This window comes from Cucurbita pepo, chromosome LG06, assembly GCF_002806865.2.
Source record: "Cucurbita pepo subsp. pepo cultivar mu-cu-16 chromosome LG06, ASM280686v2, whole genome shotgun sequence".
NCBI classification, from domain to species: Eukaryota; Viridiplantae; Streptophyta; class Magnoliopsida; order Cucurbitales; family Cucurbitaceae; genus Cucurbita; species Cucurbita pepo.
Genome location: NC_036643.1, coordinates 6,468,869 through 6,490,820, shown reverse-complemented (window position 1 = coordinate 6,490,820; position 21,952 = coordinate 6,468,869). Strand labels below are relative to the sequence as shown.

General features: G+C 36.7%; 1 protein-coding gene across 1 annotated transcript; it reads right to left on the bottom strand.

The window, feature by feature from the left end:
* Positions 1–14,977: 14,977 nt before the first annotated feature.
* LOC111797324 (ras-related protein Rab7-like) lies at positions 14,978–20,382 on the bottom strand. Its single transcript, XM_023680303.1, has 8 exons — positions 20,133–20,382; positions 19,911–20,049; positions 19,781–19,807; positions 19,291–19,390; positions 19,035–19,181; positions 18,037–18,117; positions 17,810–17,955; positions 14,978–15,456 (listed from the first exon to the last, which is right to left on the bottom strand). Exons 2-8 carry the CDS (start codon positions 19,961–19,963, stop codon positions 15,393–15,395), a joined length of 618 nt encoding a protein of 205 aa, XP_023536071.1. The 5' UTR covers positions 19,964–20,049; positions 20,133–20,382; the 3' UTR covers positions 14,978–15,392.
* Positions 20,383–21,952: the final 1,570 nt, after the last annotated feature.

Below are 21,952 nucleotides of genomic sequence, written 5' to 3'. Positions count from 1 at the left end.
AGTTTGAGGTCGAGGAAATCGCGGGAATGGTCGAGGTAGTCAAGACAACAAAAATGAAGAAATTTATAAGTAGAAGAGACAGTCGAGCCAAGAACCTTGGCGTTGAAGAGGACGCAGTCAAGGAAGAGGCGGTCGATCAAACATCCAGTGTTACAAATGTAAAAAATATGGTCATTATGCGAATGATTTTAACTCCAAAAAATGTTACAATTATGTTAGAATGAGGCACGTTGCAAAACCCTGTCGAGCCGAAAAAAGGGTGGAAGGAGCAACCAACCTAGCCTTTGAAGACGTAACAGATGAAGGTCGTCTCTTGATGGCTCAAGATGAAGAGAACATCAACAACGACACTCTATGGTACCTCGACTAAGGGAAAGCAACCATATGTGCGGTCACGAGCACCTATTCAAAGAGATGCAAAAGATTGAAGATGGTCATGTGTCATTTGGAGATGCGTCAAAGTTGGAGGTCAAATGCTGAGTTACGATACATTTCTTGCAAAAGGATGGTGTAATGTGGTCAATCGAAGATTTTTATTACGTACCAGACCTCAAGACCAACATATTGAGTATGGGGCAACTCACAGAGAAAGGATACTAGATATTCTTAAAGGACCGCCTCCTACACGTGAAGGATAAGAAATTGCGTTTGGTTGCTCGAGTTAAGATAGGAAGAAATCGGATGTACAAATTGAACTTAAGAAACATACGAGAAAAGTGTTTGCGATTCAACGTAGAAGAAAAGGCATCACTATGACATCTCCGTTTTTGTCACCTACATCATGGCGGTCTAAAGTGATGGAGTATAGCACATGCGGAAACAATTTGGATCTTAGACACTCTTAGAACATCAATTATAGTAAATAACTAGCATGTTCATAAGTATTAAAACTTAATGAGTTTAAATACTAACCTTTTGTAGTTCAAACTCCTTTTGCCTCACGAACCGATTTCGAACCACCACTAGTGTCTTCTCCACTATTCTCCGACCTTAGAACGGGATTGTGGAATCTAGTGAGTAACTAAACTTGGGAGGGATTTAGTATATATGAGAAGAGAGTTGGTAAGAGTTTTTCTCAAGGTTTTTTTTTCCAAGGGAGAAGTTCCATGTCCCTTGATCACTCTATTTATAGAGTCATGTTTGCACGTTCATGCAAATTTGAGATCACCAAATTTTGACACTCAAAATTTCACTTAAATGTTTGGGATTATGTGGCAAGCATGCAAGTTTGAGTTAACCAAATATTGACACTCAAAATTCTACTCAAATTTGTGGGGTTTATTTGGCGCAAGTTTGGTTAAACCAAATTTTGACACCTCAAAATTCCACTAACTCAAACATAGATTTTTCCATTAAATATCGTATATATGTAGCGCATATTCCCTAATTTGAATTCAAACACTTCGAACTCACTCGTCACATTGTTCTATGGTTTAGTCCGATATGAGCTAGCAAAGGGACCTAATGGACCTATATTTCATGGGCTCCAACGATCCAAGATTAACTGGTTAAAATCATTAACCTTGTTAACCAACCTTCGTTAACTACTAGGACACTCCACTATAGCCTAGTAGTTGCACTCCCCTCACTATAAATATATTTCTGTCCATTTGATATAACCATGATTAGTAAGTCGATCCTTCACAGGTTGTTCGTAACTAGAGCTGGGTCAATTTATCGTTTTACCCTTGAAGTTACTTCTTGTTCCTTATGTTCCACTAATCCTATAATGAACAATTGGTTTGTGGTCGAACCAGTAAACCGAATCCCTCTCAGACCAATGAGAGGGTGGGGCCCCTTGTTCAAGACCTGGAGTCAGTGCTTAAGGGAACTACCTCTCTTCTATCCCTAAAAGTGGGTAGGAGTGAATTCCATCTTGCACCCCACGTCCCCAGCCATTCACCCAGTCTTACCCCTGAAATGGGAGGCCTATTGAGTCGGCGAACTAGAGCCACTCTCACCCATGCAAATCTAAGGATAATTCCGAATAAACAGGAGTTCATGGTTAGCTCAGGATTAAAACCGAGTTACCTAGGTTATCGAATGAAAAGAAAATCAGTCTCAACAGTAAACGACATTATAAAGTGAGAGTGGTTTTCTTCATGGTCCGATCTTATGCAATACTCATTGCATAGGATGCCCCCACTCACATGTCTCCACATGTACAATTTAGTGACCACATAGTTTATATCATATACAAAAATGGGCCCCATCCATAGTTTCCCCAGAATAAGGTACCCAACCTTATCATTATCCCAAGCATAAACATACTCAGCCACCATGGTGGAATCAGCAATGCAACCTTGCTTTATGCTTCTCCATATTACTGCTCCTCCGTTCAGAGTGAAGACAGATCCTGATGTCGATTTCCTCGAATCTACATCGGTCTGAAAATTTGAGTCAGTGTACCCTGTAAGGATCAGATCCTTAGCACCGTACATTAGCATATAGTCCCTCGTTCTCCTAAGATACTTGAAGATATTTTTAACCGCAGTCCAATGAGCACGTCCCGGATTGGACTGATATCTACTGACAATTCCCACAGCATAGCATATGTCCGGTCGAGTACATAGCATGACATAAATCAGACTATCGACTACTGATGCATAGAGAATGTGTCTTATATCCTCAACTTCTTAAGGTGTCTTAGGACTTTGTTCCTTCGACAAATGAACTCCGTGCGACCGCCCTATAGATTCACACTCGCACGTGTGAGTCGTGTGTAGGGAAGTACTACCCATCCAATTTGTCCAAGACTGAAGGCAACCCTTATGATGTTAGAGATAGGTCCCTAAATCATGTTTGCATGTGTTTGCATTTGCATGGCCCCCTATAGTGGGGCCACTTACTGAGTAATCGTCGAAATACTCATGCCGTGTTCTACATCATTTTTAAGGTAAAGCAAAGGTGCACTTGTACGGAAGACGACGGATCGCGAGCAGAGACTGTGGCACGTGCATAGGGTAGTCACACATTTAAATTCCTAGTCTTAGATTAGAATAGATTTTTTTGCATTTCATAATCGTATCATATCGTGAACACTTCGTGGCCATATCGTTCCCTAACTTATTATAATCTTAACATTCTTATATCTATCACAATCAAATCGTTACATCAACGTACATTTGTCATATCGTTACAGGAGCATGTCCTAACGCTATCGTTCTATCATTCTATCAGAATCCTATCCCTTTCTACCCATAATCTAACCATATTATTTTATCAATCAATCGTGACAATATCGTTTTTATCAATCTCTCATATCCATAACACTTCGATAGGTAACCTAACCTTAACATTTCATGAACATACCTTACTTCTATCATTACATTATGTTTAGTGCATCCTTCTTGTATCCTATCTCAAACATATCATTAAATACATCGTACCATAAGTATTATCATACAATTCACATATTATAACATATACATATTCAATCATAAGCATATCGATCCATAAACAATTTGCACATATCAATATATATGACGCGTGCAGAACCACATGACACGTGTCAACTTAAAATATAGTCATGTTGATAGTAAAGCCACTTACCTAATTAGCTTAGGCCGATGTTACGAATTTATCCTTAATGAAAATTCGATTGTTTCCATTGAAATTCAAGTCGACCTATGTGAGCCCATGACATCAGTTTCAAGTTCGAATTTCTACAAAATTATTTCTCAAATTTACATTGGTTTGTGTGTTATACTTCATACGAACGTTAGAGTATTTGCATAAGTTAAGTCTAGAAATATTTATATATGTTTGTTAGGGTTATCTTCATACAAACCATATAATGTTCTTTTAACATTTTTAGATATAATTCAATAAAATAAACTAATTAATTGTAACCAAATTAATATCACTCAATCAAATAAAAGGAAATCAAATAAAAGGAAGACTCCTAACCTTTCAAATGACATACACCTAAAGTAAATCTCAATCTTTTTGTTTTNTTTTTTTTGATATAGCTGCTTACACCTTTTTTTTTTCTTTTTATGTATGGCAAAATTACTAATCACTCTTGTAGTAAACTTTGAAGAGAGATATTTGGTAAAGGAAATGGGTGGAGAGAGGGATAAGTTATCATTTTATTATTATTATTATTATTTATTTATTGGGCTATTAAAAAAATAATATTAAATTATGCAATTTTATAAATAAAAATAAAAAAAAAACAAATTAAAAAGAATTTTTATTATAAAATTTTAATCATATCTAAATAAATGAACATACAAGACTATTTGTTTGATGGCAAGTGACAATAAAATTAAGAAAACCACTCCTCTGTCATCAAACCTCTCAAAACGATAAATCTACGGTTTCTAATTTTTTTTATCTTCGTATATCACTTGTAAATGTAATTGATATGTTTGTCCTCTTTTTATCAATAGACTAAAAATGGTATATCTAGGTATTTAATTTTGTTTCTATCCATAATTCTTTTTGTATTTAATTTAAAATATCTATAATGATACAATATAAAAATGATATATTAGTTATATATGAAAGTACAATAAAAATTTTGTCAGAATATCTCAGAAATTGTAATTTATAGGATGTTATATTTAAAATTATGTAAATTATTTGACTCATTAAATTTTTGCCGAATGACTAAAGTCTCACTAATTAACATGTATTATATCATTTGAAAATATTCAAACTCGCATAAATTTTATAGAAAATTTCATATTTATGTCCATGATTGTTAAATTATATAATGTTAATCAATGATGTAGAAATAAAAATTATGTGTTCATGGGTAATAGAGCTTTTGAGTAATAGGTAAAGAAATCTTATTATGAAAGTTTCCGATTAAAAAGATTCTAAGACTAAATTATTCTATTTCACGCCGATTATTAGAGTCCCTGTCATAAAGGTGGATCATCTCATTATAGATAGAAGACAGAAAATTAATGACCTCATTATAATACATCTTTAGAGACCCTTGTTAAACTTACTACTATCACGAGGCCTCATAATAAATTTAATGGAGGACTTTCAGGAGATGTTGCAGGATTAGGGCCAGTTGGTACACGCCTCTTAATGCCTAGACCCAATGGAGGCGTTTCGGGAGATGTTACTTGATTTGGTCAGATTGGGACACTCCTCTTTGTGCTTAAACTTAAGGGAGGGTTTTTAGGAGAGGTTGCTAGATTTGGGCTAGTCGGGACACGCCTCTTAGTGCCTAAATCCAATGGAGGTGTTTCGAAAGATGTTGTAGGATATGATCCAGTTGGGGTTGGGACACGCCTCTTGGTGCCTAAACTTGAGGGAGGGCTTTCAGGAGATGTTGCTGGATTTGGGTCAGTTGGGACATGTCTCTTAGCCCCTAGACCCAATGGAGGCGTTTCGGGAGATGTTGCTGGATTTGGTCCTGTTGGGACACGCCTCTTGGTTCCTAAACTTGACGGAGGGGTTTGAGGAGATGTTGTTGGATTTGGGCCAGTTGGGACACGCCTCTTAGCTCCCAGACCCAATGGAGGCGTTTCAGGAGATGTTGCTGGATTTGAAAAGTTGGGACACGCCTCTTGGTGCCTAAATTTAAGGGAGGGCTTTCTGGAGATGTTGCTGGATTTGGGCGAGTTGGGACACGCCTCTTAGTCCCTAAACCTAATGGAGGCGTTTCGGGAGATATTTATGGATTTGGTCCTGTTGGGACATGCCTCTTGGTGCCTAAATTTACGAAAGGGCTTTCTGGGAGTTATTAACGTAAATAAGATGAATATTCTAATAGGAGACAACTCTCAACAACCTTTAGAGCAGCTCTCGAGGAACGGGAGCTTACGTTAATTAAATTAGAGAGTACTTCGGCTAAGGCCAACCAAGTAAGTGGTCTTACTATAGGATAGGCTAGAAATTGTTTTAGTTATGATGATGTAGGAGTTGTGTCGTCCGATGCCATATGTTAGTATATGATGATGTATAAGCTTTATCGTATGATGCCGTATACTAGTACATGATGATGTATGAGTGTATGATGATGTATGAGTTATGATAATGTAAGAGTTATGATGATGTGTGTGTTATGATGCTTGATGATGTGCGCAGTATATATATATTTTGATGAATGACGTACTTGATATGCTTGATGGCAATATGATGAGTATGACGATTGTGTGATGTTTACCTTAACATGATGATGTTTTCCATTTTGATGATGCTATATGATGATTAGTGTCATATTGCATCATATCGTTAGATCTACGTAGGACACAACTCCAAGAGCATGAAAATGATATTAATATAAGTATGTTTTGAATAAACTTAAATGAAAAATGTAGTTTTAATTTATTTTTATTTATTTATTTATTATTATTATTTTTTTAGAAAATGGCCAAAAGGAAGATGAGAGGACAATAACTTTCAGAAACCGTTGTTAGAAAATGATAGCATATGTAAGGACCAATTTTAGCCTTTAGAAAACCTATAAGTTAGGTTGTTTTCCCATTGTAAAATGCAGAGCAAGAAGAGCACGAAGAGTTGTCTCAGTTAAGTACAGTGTAATAGAAAAATAGTTTTTTCAGAATTCCTTGTCTCCTTGTCTCTCCCCTCTCGACATCTCCCTCACAGTTTCGTAAGTGTTATTTTCAACAAATTGGTATCAGAGCGAGTCTTATTTTCAACAAATTGGTATCAGAACGAGCGTTTATTTTCTACAAATTGGTATCAGAGCCGATGGCGAATATGATAGGACAAATGCCGCTACCACGATTAACGAAGACGAACTACGAGAATTGGAGCATCCAAATGAAAGCTCTTCTCAATTCTCAAGACGCATGGGAGGTAGTCGAAGAAGGTTTCGAAGAACCAAAGAATACCACGGGTTATACGACAGCAAAAAACAAGGCGTTAAAAGAATTACAATCAAAGGATAAGGCAACATTATACATGTTTTTCTAGGCTGTTGACGAGTCGAGCTTTGAGAAGATTGTTAGGGCAACTACTTCAAAAGAAGCGTGGGACACTTTAGAAAAAGTGTTCAAAGGAACCGACCGAGTCAAGCAATTGCGTCTTCAAACTCTGTGTGGCAAGTTGGAGAGAATGAAGATGAAGGAGTCAGAAAATGTATCTGACTACTTTACGCGCGTACATACCGTGGCAAATAAACTAAATCGAAATGGAGAAATGTTACTCGAGATGCGGGTTGTGGAGAAGATCTTGAGATCGTTAACCGACAACTTCAAGAATGTTGTATGTGCCATAGAAGAGTCAAAGAACTTAGCGAAGTTCACAGTCGATGAGCTCGTCGATTCTCTCGAGGCACACGAGCAACGTAAAAAAAAGAAGAAGGAGACACTCGATCAAGCTCTTCAGAATAAGGTATCAATAAAGGATGAAAAGGTATTCTACTTTCAAAATATTCAAGTTTGAGGTCGAGGAAATCGCGGGAATGGTCTAGGTAGTCAAGACAGCAAAAATGAAAAAATTTATAAGTAGAAGAGACAGTCGAGCCAAGCAAATTGGCATTGAAGAGGACGCAGTCAAGGAAGAGGCGGTCGATCAAACATCCAGTGTTACAAATGTAAAAAATATGGTCATTATGCGAATGATTGTAACTTCAAAAAATGTTACAATTGTGGCAGAATAGGGAACGTTGCAAAAGCATGTCGAGCTGAAAAAAGGGTGGAAGGAGCAACCAACATAGCCTTGGAAGACGTAACAGATGAAGGTCTTCTCTTGATGGCTCAAGATGAAGAGAACATCAACAACGAAACTATGTGGTACCTCAACTAAGGGAAAGCAACCATATGTGCGGTTACGAGCACCTATTCAAAGAGATGCAAAAGATTGAAGATGGTCATGTGTCATTTGGAGATGCGTCAAAGGTGGAGGTCAAATGCAGAGATACGATACATTTCTTGCAAAAGGATGGTGTAATGGGGTCAATCCAAGATGTTTATTATGTACCAGACCTCAAGACCAACATATTGAGTATGGGGCAACTAACAGAGAAAGGTTACTCGATATTCTTAAAGGGCCGCCTGCTACACGTGAAGGATAAGAAAGGGCGTTTGGTTGCTCGAGTCAAGATAGGAAGAAATCGGATGTACAAATTGAACTTAAGAAGATTACGAGAAAAGTGTTTGCGAGTCGACGTAGAAGACAAGGCATCACTGTGGCATCTCCGTTTTTGTCACCTACATCATGTCAGTCTAAAGGAGTTAGCAAAGAAGAATATGGTACATGGACCACCAAACATGGACTTTGAAGGAATAATTTGTGAAGAATGCGTGCTCAGCAAGCATGAGACAGCCTCAATTCAAAAGAAGGCTGAATTTTGGGCTAAACAACCTCTCGAGTTAATCCTTACAGATATATGTGGAACAATTACCCCCAAGTTCTTTAGCGGAAAGAGGTATTTCATTTCCTTTATCGATGATTACTCACGGAAAATTTGGGCTTACTTTCTGAAAGGAAAATCCGAGGCATTCAAGGTGTTCAAAAAGTTCAAAGTAATGGTGGAGAAGGAAATTGGTAGACACATCAAAGTTGTACGATCAGATAGAGGTGGCGAGTATACTTTGATGGCTTTCATGGGGTACTGCGAGAAGCAAGGCATAAGGCGATTTCAAATCGCATCGTACACCCCTCAACAAAATGGTGTGGCTGAGAGAAAGAATCGAACCATTCTCAGCATGGTTCACTCAATGCTCAAGAGCAAAAGGATGCCGAAGGAATTTTGGGCAGAAGTCGTGCAATGCGCCATCTACGTACAGAATCGATGTCCAAGTGCAAAGTTAGATTATCAAATACTACAAGAGGCTTGGAGCGGACAAAAGCCTACAATCTCTCATCTTAAAGTATTCGGTAGTGTGGCTTCTGCTCACGTACCGGATCAACGAAGAACGAAGCTCGAAGACAAAAGCAAAAGGTATATATTTATTGGATATGATGAGAAGACAAAAGGATACAAACTACTTGACCCGATTAGCAGGATGGTGATAGTGATTCGCGATGTGCGAGTAAATGAAGCAAGCGAATGGGACTAGAACAATTCGACGAAAGTCAATATCGAAGTTGGAGAATCATCAGTCGCTGCACCAACAAGTGCACCAACAGACTCAGAATTTCCAATGATGAAGATGAACCACGACAACCCAAAATGCAAAGTTTGCGAGATTTGTATGACTCAACAAATGAGGTACACCTTGTATGTCTTCTGGCAAATGCTGAAAATATCAGCTTTGAAGAGACGGTCCGAGACACGAAGTGGCAAACTGCCATGGATGAAGAGATTAAAGCGATTCATCGCAACAACACATTTGAAGTGACAGAATTACCGGAAGGAAGTCAGCCCATAGGTGTTTAGTGGGTATTCAAGAAAAAGATGAATGTTCAAGGCGAGATTTAGGGGTACAAGGCGCGACTTGTTGCAAAGAGATACAAGAAAAAGGCGGGAATGGACTATGACGAAGTGTTTTCTCCCGTCGCTAGAATGGAGACAATCCGTTTGCTCATTTCCCAAGCAGTTCAATTCAAATAGCCAATTTTTCAAATGGATGTCAAGTCAGCATTCTTGAATGGTGTGGTTGAAGAAGAAGTATACCTCAAACAACCTCCTGGGTACATGAAAATTGGAGAAGAGAAGAAGGTACTAAATTGAAGAAGGTACTTTACGGGTTGAAACAAGCACCGCGAGCATGAAATACTCGTATCGATACATACTTCAAGGAGAACGGGTACAAGCAATGCCCCCACGAACATTCACTTTATACAAAGAAGAGTGGAGGTAATGTGATACTTGTGGATCTTTATGTCGATAACCTCATCTTCTCAGGCAACAATGATGAAATGATAGAAGAGTTCATAAGCACAATGACACAAGAATTTTAGATGACAGACTTGGGCTTGTTGAAGTTTTTCCTCGGTTTGGAGGTTAAACAAGAAGAAACAGGTATTTTTATATTATAGGAGAAATATGTATTTTTATATCACAGGAGAAATATGCAAAGAAGATTTTGAAGAAGTACAAGATGGAAAATTGCAACCCGGTATCAACACCAATGGAACCAGATGCAGAGCTCTCAAAGTACGATGAAGGAGAACGAGTAGATGCAAATAGGTATCGGAGCCTTGTGGGAAGCCTTCGCTATCTTACATGCACAAGGCCAGATCTTTCATTAAGTGTTGGCATAATAAGCCGGTTCATGAAGGAGCCAATTTATTCACATTGGAAGGCGTTGAAGCGAGTTGTACTATACATCCAAGGAACGATGTTACTTGGGTTATTCCACTAAAAAACAGAAGATTACAAGTTAGTCGGTTACTCTGACAGTGATTGGTGCAGAGACATAGACGATTGGAAAAGTACATGGGTTATGTATTCTTCATGGGCAACACAGCATTTACTTGGCTTTCAAAGAAACAACCGGTTGTGACACTCTCGGCGTGTGAAGCTGAATATGTAGCAGCATCTTGGTGTGTGTGTAACGCAATATGTCTTAGAAATCTATTGAGTAAGATGGAGCTAAAGCAACGAGGTGCAACCGTAATACAAGTTGACAACCAATCAACAATTGAGTTGGCAAAGAACCCAGTGAACCATGAAAGAAGCAAACACATTGACGTTCGATTTCATTTTATCCAAGATCATGTGAAGGAAGAAAATGTGGAATCGCTGCATGTGGCAAGTCAGATCAAGTTGCCGGCATCTTTACAAAATCGCTACCGAAAGTACTTTTCGACAAATACAAGAAGATGATTGGCATGACAGATGGAATGAGTATTTAAGTTTATGGGGGAGTTTTGTTGGGAATAAACTTATTTTTTTTTTCGTTAATTTTAGTAAGTTTTGAATTGAGTCATCGAAGGAAGAGGCCAAAAGGAAAAAGAAAGGCCTATGACTGTTATAGGAACCGTGGGTTAGAAAATGATGACATGTGGGATAGCCAATTTTAGCCTTTAGAAAACCTATAAATTAGGTTGTTTTCCATGGTAAGATGCAGAGCAAGAAGAGCAAGAAGAGCAAGAAGAGCAAGAAGAGCAAGAGAGCAAGTAGAGCAAGTAGAGCAAGCGGAGTTGTCTCATTTAAGTATAGTGTAATAGAAAAAGGGTTTTTTTTTTTCTTCAGAATTCCTTGTCTCCTTGTCTCTCCCCTCTCGACATCTCCCTCACAGTTTCGTGAGTATTATTTTCAACAAATTGGTATCAGAGCGAGTCTTATTTTCAACAAAATATCCACGAGTGTGTGTTACCTGGAGTAACAAAGAGATGAGACTACAGGATTGTGTCAGAAGAGACATTATGATGGATTTAGAGGGACCTCATGCATATTGTATGTTCATAAGCATAGGACTACTTTCCCTAGAGATGATGAGCGCGCACGCGCACAATATGATGATGAGTGTGAATACGCACAGTATGATGATGAGTGTGAATGCGCACATTATGATGATGAGTGCCAATGCACACAGTATGATGATGAGTGTCAATGCACACAGTATGATGATGAGTGCGAATACACACAGTATGATGATAAGGGCGTTCATGAGGCGCATGACACTTTGAGGTTCTGCTGACTTCCGATTATCGCTACAGATTAGCTTGACCAGAGGGTCCAAGGGGTGTGCGAGTGCCCTATGGATTCACACTTGCACGTGTGAGTCGTGTGTAGAGAAGTACTACACATCCAATTTGTCCGAGACTGGAGGCCACCCTCATGATGTTAGAGATAGGTTCCTCAATCATGTTTGCATGTGTTTGCATTTGCATGGCCCCCTATAGTGGGGCCACTTACTGAGTAATCGTCAAAATACTCATGTCGTGTGCCACATCATTTTTCAGGTAAAGCAAAGGTGCCCTTGTACGGAAGACGACAACATCGCGAGCAGAGACTGTGGCACGTGCATAGGGTAGTCACATATTTAAATTCCTAGTCTTAGGTTAGAATAGGTTGTTTTGCATTTCATCGTTTTAAATTATTTTGTATTTGATTTTGTTTTCTCTAAACTTCAGTATTTCGTATTTAAACATGTAAAACCATGGCTGTGTTTTCCAGAGGAGAGGTTGTTTTAAGCATTTTTCGAAGTTTATATTATAAATGATGTTTATTTTAAGAGTTATATTTTCGCATTAGAGATGAGCATGAGACATTAGTAGCGACTCTAAGTATGTGAAAATTTAGAGTCGTTACAATAACATTTCATGCTTCCAAACATAACAATTTTCCATCATGTACATATCATACCATGACATATCGCATAACAATATATCATATCATAAACATGTCAATTATCACATATCTCGTACTATAACATATTTCATATTATTTTTATATCATATCACAATGTGTATATATATATATAACCGTCATTCACATGTTGTATCATAATCGTATCATATCGTAAACATTTTGTGGTCATATCGTTACCTAACTTATTATAGCCTTAACATTCTTATATCTATCACAATCATATCGTTACATGAACGTACCTTTGTCATATCGTTACAGGAGCGTATCCTAACGCTATCGTTCTATCATTCTATTAGAATCCTATCCCTTTCTACCCATAATCTAACCATATTATTTTATCAATTGATCGTGGCAATATCGTTTTTATCAATCTCTCATATCCATAACACTTCGATACGTAACCTAACCTTAACGTTTCATGAACATACCTTACTTCTATCATTACATTACGTTTAGTGTTTCCTTCTCGTATCTTATCTCAAACATATCATTGAATACATCGTACCATAAGTATTATCACACAATTCACATATGATAACACATACATATCAAATCATAAGCATATCGATCCATGAACAATTTGCACAAATCAATATATATGACACATGCAGAACCACATGACACGTGTCAACATCAAATATAATCACGCTGATGATAGTAAAGTCACTTACCTTATTAGCTTAGGTTGATGTCACGAATTTATCCTTAATGAAAATTCGATTCTTTCCATTGAAATCCAAGTCAACCTATATTAGTCCATGACATCAATTTCAAATTCGAATTTCTACAAAATTATTTCTCTAATTTACATTGGTTCATGTGTTATACTTCATACGAACATTAGAGTTTTTGCATAAGTCTGAAAATATTTATATATGTTTGTTAGGGTTATCTTCATACAAACCATTTAATACCTTTGTTCAATAAAATAAACTAATTAATTGTAACCAAATTAATATCATTCAATCAAATAAAAAGAAGACCCTTTGTCTAATCTGCTTAAACCTTTTTTTCATAGGAAGAATAATTATTGTTATTTATTTTTCTTTTGGGCTATTAAGAAAACCAGATTAAATTATGCAATTTTATTTTATAAAAAAACAAATTAAAATGAATTTTTATCTATTAGTTATTGTTAAATTATCGAATTTTAATCCTATCTAAATAAATGAACATACAAGACTATTTGTTTGATGGTAAGTGACAATAAAATTAAGAAAACCACTCCTCTATCATCAAACCTCTCAAAACCATAAATCTACTATATCTATTTTTTTTTTATGCTCGTACACTTAGTAAATGTAATTGATATGTTTATCATCTTTTTATCTTATCAATAGACTAAAAATGATAAATCTATCGTATTTAATTTTGTTTCTATCGATAATTCTTTTCGCATTCATTTTTAAAAGTCTATAATGATACAATATAAAAATGGTATATTCGTTATATGTGAAAATAAAATTAAATATCGATAATTGTAATTCATGTGCTGTCGTATTTAAAAATAAACAAGTATCATCGTACTATGTTATATCGTCATACATCTCATGTCATCATAGCATATTACATCATCACCATAACATGTCATAACATTATAGTACATCACATCATCATAACATACCACATCATCATAACATATCATAACATATTACATCACCATAAATACATCATATCAACATGCATGACACATGCAAGGGCCACTCGGTATGTGTTATCAAACATAAAACATAAAACATGTTTTTCGACCAAGATAGTATGGCCACTTACTTGTTTGGCCTAGGCTGAAGCTACTACAACTCCTTGATACTAGCTTAACACGGTGCTCTGAAATTTAATTATACCTAAAGAGTCTCATAATTATAAATTAGAACTCTACTTTGTGGTTCACCTCATTTTATATAAAATAATTTAAACTATCTAAACCCATTTTTGCCTAACCTAATTTAAACTTAATTTGCCTAACCTAATTTAAACTTAATTTGCCTAAAATAATTTGCCTGCCAAAAATCTAAATCATTTAAAAGGTAATCAGGTTAACCTAAACCAAGAATTAAAACTAACAGAAAATTGTTAGGACATATCAGATCCAAGCTGGATCAAACATATCAGATCCAAGCCGGCCAGATCAACCAAAATGATCGCCAAAGGTTGTTAGAAAATGTATTCTAGATGACCTTTCAACCATTGAACGAGATGAAGTTAGAAAACTAACATAGTATCAGACCCATGCCCTAAACTTAGTCGTGCCAATAGATTGGTAAATCCTCAAATGTCGAACAAATGACTCCAAAGAAAAAAGAGTCTAGATTGGTAAATCCTCAAATGTCGAACAAATGACTCCAAAGAAAAAAGAGTCAAGGAGTCGAGCCTCGATTAAGAGGAGGCGTGCTTTGTTTGAGGGGAAATGTTGGATGATGAAAGTCCCACATCGGCTAATTTAAAGAATGGTCATGGGTTTATAAACAAAGAATACTCTATCTATTGTGTTTATAAACAAAGAATACTCAATCTATTAGTATGAGGCCTTTTGAGGGACTCAAAGCGCTTATGCTTAAATGGACAATATCNTTTTTTTTTTTTTTTTTTTTTTTTTTTTTTTTTTTTTTTTTTTTTTTTTTGTTATTTCGACTCAATTGAGTGAGTAGTGAAGTTTAGGTAATCAAAATTTTTAAACCCCACTAGAATTAACACTTTCAAGATTTTTTTTTATTTTTAAGACATGAACAGGATTAATGGTTTGCTCATAAGAGCTAAGGGTACATACAATAAATCAGAGACTAAAAAAACCAATGAATCCACTCTCAGTTCCTTAAAAAAAAAGTTCAAATAGAACAGGAATCACCGTAGTGTTCGTTCATCTCAAAAACGATAACTGAAAAACACAGCGGTGCTGAGAATCCTTGAAATAATGGATCCTTCACACGAGACCCCACAAAGTTCTTACTTACCTCACCAAAAAGGAAGCTAATTTCTTCAAAAAAAAAAAAAAAAAAAAGAAAAAAAAAAAAAGAAAAAGAAAAAGAAAAGAACAGAAAAGGATAATCTCAAGTCTCAGTGGTTGTTAGATCATGGAACAGAGGGTGTGCAATCAAGGATTAGTCATGAATCACAAAACCAAAGCAAAAATGTATAAAAAGAATTGGAACCAAAAGGATGGGAGTGTGATAGTTCCGAGTCCCCTCAGTTTCTGGATTCAGCACGCGCAACCACCTCTTTGCTCAGTCTCCACGACCGTTTCCGGGATTCCTTGGAAATATCTACAATTGCGTTCAAGAACGGTAAGGAGTTTGTATTTTTCGGTCTCGTAACAAATGAAGAACAAAAACACCAATAATAAAACACGCACATAGATTGCATAGCAACTATAACAACACAAAGAAATGAAAATCTGCAGTAAAAATACACAATCAACTGATAAATGGAAATCAATTATGGAATCGAAAAAAAACAAAGTATACGGCAAATTCTTTTGTATTAGCTTTAATTCTTACACATAACGCCAATCACCATATTGAAGAACAATATTTCTTTACTATATGAGTACGACTTTATGCACACTTCGACTAAATTCATTTGACAACCATCAAACTATAACATCGAGTTATCAAAAAACATGTAGGGGATAAAGTGATGGGTGAAGAAAAAAAAAAATGTATATATACTCGGTGCAGTTCTAGTTTGGAAAGGATTAGCAATTTCATGATCCGTATAGACTTGAAGAAACATAGCAATTGCTGGCATATGTTATGTTAAAGCCAGGGTCAAGCTAAGATTTTGACATGCTACAATGTCCTCGTTCATTTGTTACATCCCAAAAATAAAACTGGAAATTTAAATATATCGACATACTGAAAGAAAAAACCTTAGATCGCATCTCAGAAGAGGAAGATATCCTGAGGATAACAACCAACTAAGCTAGCATATAGACTACATTATCTCCCCATACGAAACAACTCAAATTGAGAGTTTCATGTTTAATCACCTCTACTTCACCGAGACAAGCTTGAAACTATTTGGGAGATTGTTCACCATCTATCAGGGGCATTAAAAACCAAGTGCTTTCCCTCTAATTTTTACCTAAATACCAACCATGTGTGTGCATGCAATTGTGAGTAGATATATGTTTGTATGTATGCATATAACATCAAGAGGTTATTTGGAAAGCTCTTTTGAAAAGAACTTGTGGAGGTGTATTTATCTCAATAACCAAGGTTTACCAGTCCTATCATTGTTGGCCATAACTTGACCCTATCATTGTTGCCCTCGACTCCAAGGTTTACTAGTCCTATCATTGTTGGCCATAACTTGACCCTATCATTGTTGCCCTCAACTCCAAGGTTTACTGGTCTACCTTGACTTTGAGAGCACACTTGCCCAGTCCTAAAGACGGTTTAAAACGTGGTCATATAATTCTGATAACCACGTGCTATGGTTGGTTAGGAATCACGACTCTCCACAATGATATAATATTGTCCACTTTGAGCATAAGCTCTCATGGCTTTGCTTTGGGCTTCCCCAAAAGGCCTCATATACCAATGGAGATGTATTCCTTATACACCCATGATCATTCCCTAAATCAACCAATGTGGGACTCCCTCCCAACAATCCTCCCCTCGAACAAAGTACACTATAGAGCCTCTCCTGAGGTCTATGGAACCCTCGAACAGCCTCCCCTTAATCGAGACTCGACTCCTTCTCTTGAGTCTTCACTTTTGACTATACCTTCGAGGCTCACAACTTTTTTGTTCGACATTTGAGGATTCTATTGACATGGCTAAGTTAAGGGCATGACTCTGATACCATATTAGCAATCACAACTCTCCACAATGGTATGATATTGTCCACTTTGAGCATAAGCTCTCATGGCTTTTCTTTGGACTTCTCCAAAAGACCTCATACCAATGGAGATGTATTCCTTACTTAAAAACCCATGATCATTTCCTAAATCAGCCAAGGTGGGACTCCCTCCCAACAATCCTCAACATTGTTGTGCTTGGACCTTTGCTTTGAAGTCCTTAGCAACTTTTCATCTCTTGGGCGATCCTTCACTTGGATCACCCCATCATGGTATAATGTGCCCTTCACGCTCCTAGAAGTCCATAAATTGAACTTAGTATCTAAAGACTCCAACCCAAACCTTGCAGCCATGACGTCCATAGCCCTTTCAAGGTTGGTGAAATTTAATCTCGACATGCCAACTTACCCAAAACTCTTTATGGGTAATGGTACGTTCGTAGAGTGCTTAATTCCTCTAGTGACCATTTCCTGAATGAACTAAACTATCTGAGACTAATACATGATCTGCATCAAGCATGCTTGTCATACCCAAATCTAAGGTTGGACGTCTCACACTCTGTAACATCACCTCTCTGTCTTTCCAAGGTCAATACACTATCTCATGACCCCTCCCCACCTCATCACCATATATAGACACTATAACTCAGATCCAACATCATCTTGTAGGGTTAACGTTCACTATTTAACATCTTAGGACGTCATCATAACTGAATATCTTTCTGGGCAACCCAAATCATAATAAAAAAATTACCTCAATAAAAAAAAGTTATTCTGAGAACACACTAGTGAAAAAATTCACATTCAGAAACTTACATATCCTGCTCATGTTCATTGGCTAATGCAGTCTTGGCAATGCACAAAAATGCAGCATCGACGTTGTAGTCTTCTCTAGCTGATGTTTCAAAGTACGGAATATTTTCTTTTGATGCACACCATTCCCTAGCTTTCTTCTCAGAAACCTACAGAAATAATAATCAGGTCAACATGAAAAGAAAAGGCAAAGTTCAACTTGGCCAGGTCCAGACATCCTTGTTCCTTACCACTCGACTATTCCCACCATCAATGTCAATCTTATTTCCAAGCAATATAAATGGGAACGTTCTTGGGTCAGGTGGATTTGCCTGAAAGACATAGGATCAATACTAATTTAGACATCATTAAAAAAAAAACATACTCAGACTAGCACACATACTAAACACATGCAGAGAACCAAGAGAGCACGGGTGCATAAGTGTCTTTCTTTTATTTGTCTAACGCACATGTGCCTTCAATACTCTTTGTGAGCAAAATCTTTTTTCTGACATATCATTGTCCACTACAACGGTATTTTGATCACAATTCTCAAAAACATCTTACCTCAGCGACACAAAATCAAGAATTGCGGAGTAATGCAAATAAAACAACAGTTCTTCAATGAGAAGGAAAAAAAAGAAAAAGAGGCAGGGTATAACCTTGTGAAGTTCAAGAAATGGGCACACGCCAGCGATAGAGAAAGCTACTGATAAAAAGCCAAAACAATATCTACAAGGCAGACACAAATGACCTCGAAGGCAGTTGCTCCTCAACTTAAGGTGCTTTTTTAATACAAAAAGATTTTTAGAGGTGTTTTAGACAAAGCTTTAGAGGAACCATATGCTAGCTAATTAAATAAGTACCTAAACAACAATCACAGAACAACAAAATAAATAAATCTAACAAAATGAAGAATTAGAAAAGAAAATTAAACTAATAGATCAATCTAATTGAACCAGTCGTTCCTATACATGCAACCCGTCCTACTAACGACAAAGCTGCTTCCCCTTGTCTGGAATCATTACTGTACAACTATTTCCCAAAGAATGACATGAAAAAAAAAAACCTAGAGGTATAATCCTATTGGACAAGACTGGACAAACTTCGGTGGCATTCGATCATCAGTAGGAAAATGATTTCATATATAGAAAATAATAATAATGCAAAACAATCAAAGAATACTTCCTCACACCAGCTGTACAAGATCCTAGTAACAGAGTAAAACTTAAGAACTGAATTGATCCACCTGTCTAAGAAACTCATCGTGCCAATTGTCGAGTGTGTCAAATGACTTCATCACGTTAACATCATAGACTAGAACACAGCAATCAGCCCCTCTATAGAAAGCAACTCCAAGACTTTGAAATCTTTCTTGTCCGGCTGTATCCCATATCTAGCAATGCACATATCAATGATTTAGCATAAACACGAGTACATAATAGTTCCAAAATCGACAGTCTACACAGCATCGACATGCCAACGATTTTAAGTAGAACACGCACTTGAAGTGTGACAAGCCTGTCGTCAATTTGAAGTTCCTTGGTGACAAAATCTGCACCAATTGTAGCTTTATATTGCTGACTGAACTTCTTGTGCACGTATCTGATCAGCTAGTTAATGACCCATATTCCAGTTCAACAGGAATGATTACTCATCATCGATTCTAATGGGCCAAAATCTCTATAAACACAACATACTAGAAATACACGAGGAAACATGAAAAAATGGTCAAACGACATGAAATCCAAATTTTAGAAAAGAAAAGAAAAGAGAATGTCATCCAAATTATCCAACCCTCCCATCAAGTCGATAATCCAACAAAACAAGAGATTAATCACATTATTCCAACATGAACTGAAGCAAGAGGCATACATATTTCAGATAACATGAAGGGGCAAACTAAGAGAAATGAACCGTGAATTCCAAGATCGCATATAAACGCTCAAAACGCGGATCAATATCATAATCAACAACCAATTTTCAGAAGGATACTGGTTCATCAACGACGTCTTGCCAACCCTGAAACAAAAACCAAACAACATTGAGAAACCGAAATTCAAAATTAACGAAAGCGCGTACATAAGTAAGCAACAGAGGAACCCTAGAAGACGATTGCACATACCCACTGTCACCAAGAACGATGACCTTGAGCAAAGTCCGTCTACGGAGAGACATAGCGACAAAATCAATAAATCAATTCGGACTTGTAAGCTTCGGATTCAAATAGCGCAAAATTTCACCCTTAAATCTCGTTTCGCAACCTGGATGATGGGAGACGCATAAATAAAAAACGTAACTGATTCGAATTAGAGAAATTAAATTGTAGATTCGGAATTCAGAGTACCTTTTCATGGAGATAAACAAAGGGAGATGGAGATGGAGAAGGAGAATAATAAATGGGAATTGAATCTCGGGAACATGGTAGTTGGGTAGAATGAGAATCCACGGACGGTGGTTCGTGCCGAACTCTCTTCGTAAAAGGCACTCTGAAATTCTTAAATTCGAAGAACTAAACGACACCTACGTGAGTTTTGATGTGCCTCTCCATTTATCCTTCTCACAAGTTCCATTCCAAGTGACAGATTTTAGGCTTTATTTTTTGCCACATACGTAATGCTTTTTTTTGTTGTACATTCCATCCCGAACTTTGAGATTTGTGTAGATTTGAACACATTAATAATAATAGTAATAATCAATTCGACCCCCTTTAAAAATCAACTTTCGATAATCCTTTGCTCGGGATTCATATACATGTAAAGTTACATTATTGATCTGTTTTCATACTCTAATTCTTGTCCCTCCTTTCACTCCCGACACTTATGTTGTCACTTTTTAGCTCTAATTCACACTCCCGCTCCCACTCTCAGTAGCAAGCACAATGTTTTTGAACACTTTCTTTATTTTCTCACCCGATTGGAATATCGTTCGAGAATGAGATCTCACAAGTAAATTTAATAGAGTTGATATCAGTTATACAAATAAACAACTTGCGGTGATAACTAAGAAGTCACGTCATTATTGACAATGAAGAACATGATCATATTAGTGAGAAGTTAAGTGATACCTACCACCCATCAACGTGACTAATCAATTTAGTTATGAATATTAAGTTATTTAAGCTAAACTCCCAACAAATAAAAAAGTATACATGTCAATTTTGAAATATTGATCCATCGATTCGAATCACGATCCAAAGCATTATCAACTCAGCACTCGAATTATGAACCAAACATTATCAACTCTACGTTCGAAATCAGGACATACATTACACGATTCACGTAGTTTGACTCAATATTCAAGTAGTTTTGATTCACCTGAGTTGTTGTTTGATTACCTACGTCGTTGTATTGTGTTTTTTCCCTTGTTGAAGTTGCTTGAGAAGATGTATACTATGTACAAATGATCTAAAGAGAGACTAAGAGAGAACCAAAGTGCGAATAAGAGAGGGAGTCACATGCTGTCGGTCAAGGTGGGGAAGTGTTCGAGAGTTGCGCGATTACAGAGGGAGTCATTCTGGAGCGTCTGTTCGTCTTTGTATTTCGTTTTGTAATTGTATCCCGAACCCATTTTTCCCATTTGTAATAAATTTGAACAATACCATATTGTAGTTGGATTTCGTTTTGTGTATTGTTTGCTTTAATTTGATTTAAATTTTATCATATTTTTATCTTTTATTTTATTTTATTCTACTTTTGTCTTTGTCTGTCTTTTGCGTTATGATCCGAGATTTGAAACATCCAAAATCGAGTTGTGACAAATTGATATTAGAGCACTTGGGTTTTAGGACCTATAGACTTTTATTTTAGGTAAAGAGTTGTACATCTCTATGACTCAGCTCGACGACACCTCCCCACAACTAGGTATGTAGTCTATCCCTCTTAAGTAGTGTATATTATATTATAAGTTCTATATGATCTTGATTATGATTTGGGTTACTTAGAAAGATATTCAGTTACGATGACCTCTAAGATGTTAATAGTGAACATTAATCCTATAAGATGATGTTGGATTTGAGTTATACTATTTAGATACAGTGATGAGGCAGGTAGAGGTCATGAGCTAGTAGATCGACCTTAGGAAGATAGAGAGCTGTCGTCACAAAGTGCGAGACATCTAACCCTTAGATTAGGGCATGAGATACCTTAAGGCTCGTTACCATATTAG

Bases quoted from the DNA above. Each gene is read 5' to 3' on its own strand.
- LOC111797324 (XM_023680303.1), bottom strand. From the start codon at position 19,963: ATGTCTCTCCGTAGACGGACTTTGCTCAAGGTCATCGTTCTTGGTGAC. The intron at 18,118-19,034 runs GTGGATCAATTC...TATGTCTTTCAG, and splicing joins ACGATGAGTTTCTTAGACAG to GCAAATCCACCTGACCCAAG. The intron at 15,457-17,809 runs GTAAGTTTCTGA...ACGCAATTGTAG, and splicing joins AATGAACATGAGCAGGATAT to ATATTTCCAAGGAATCCCGG.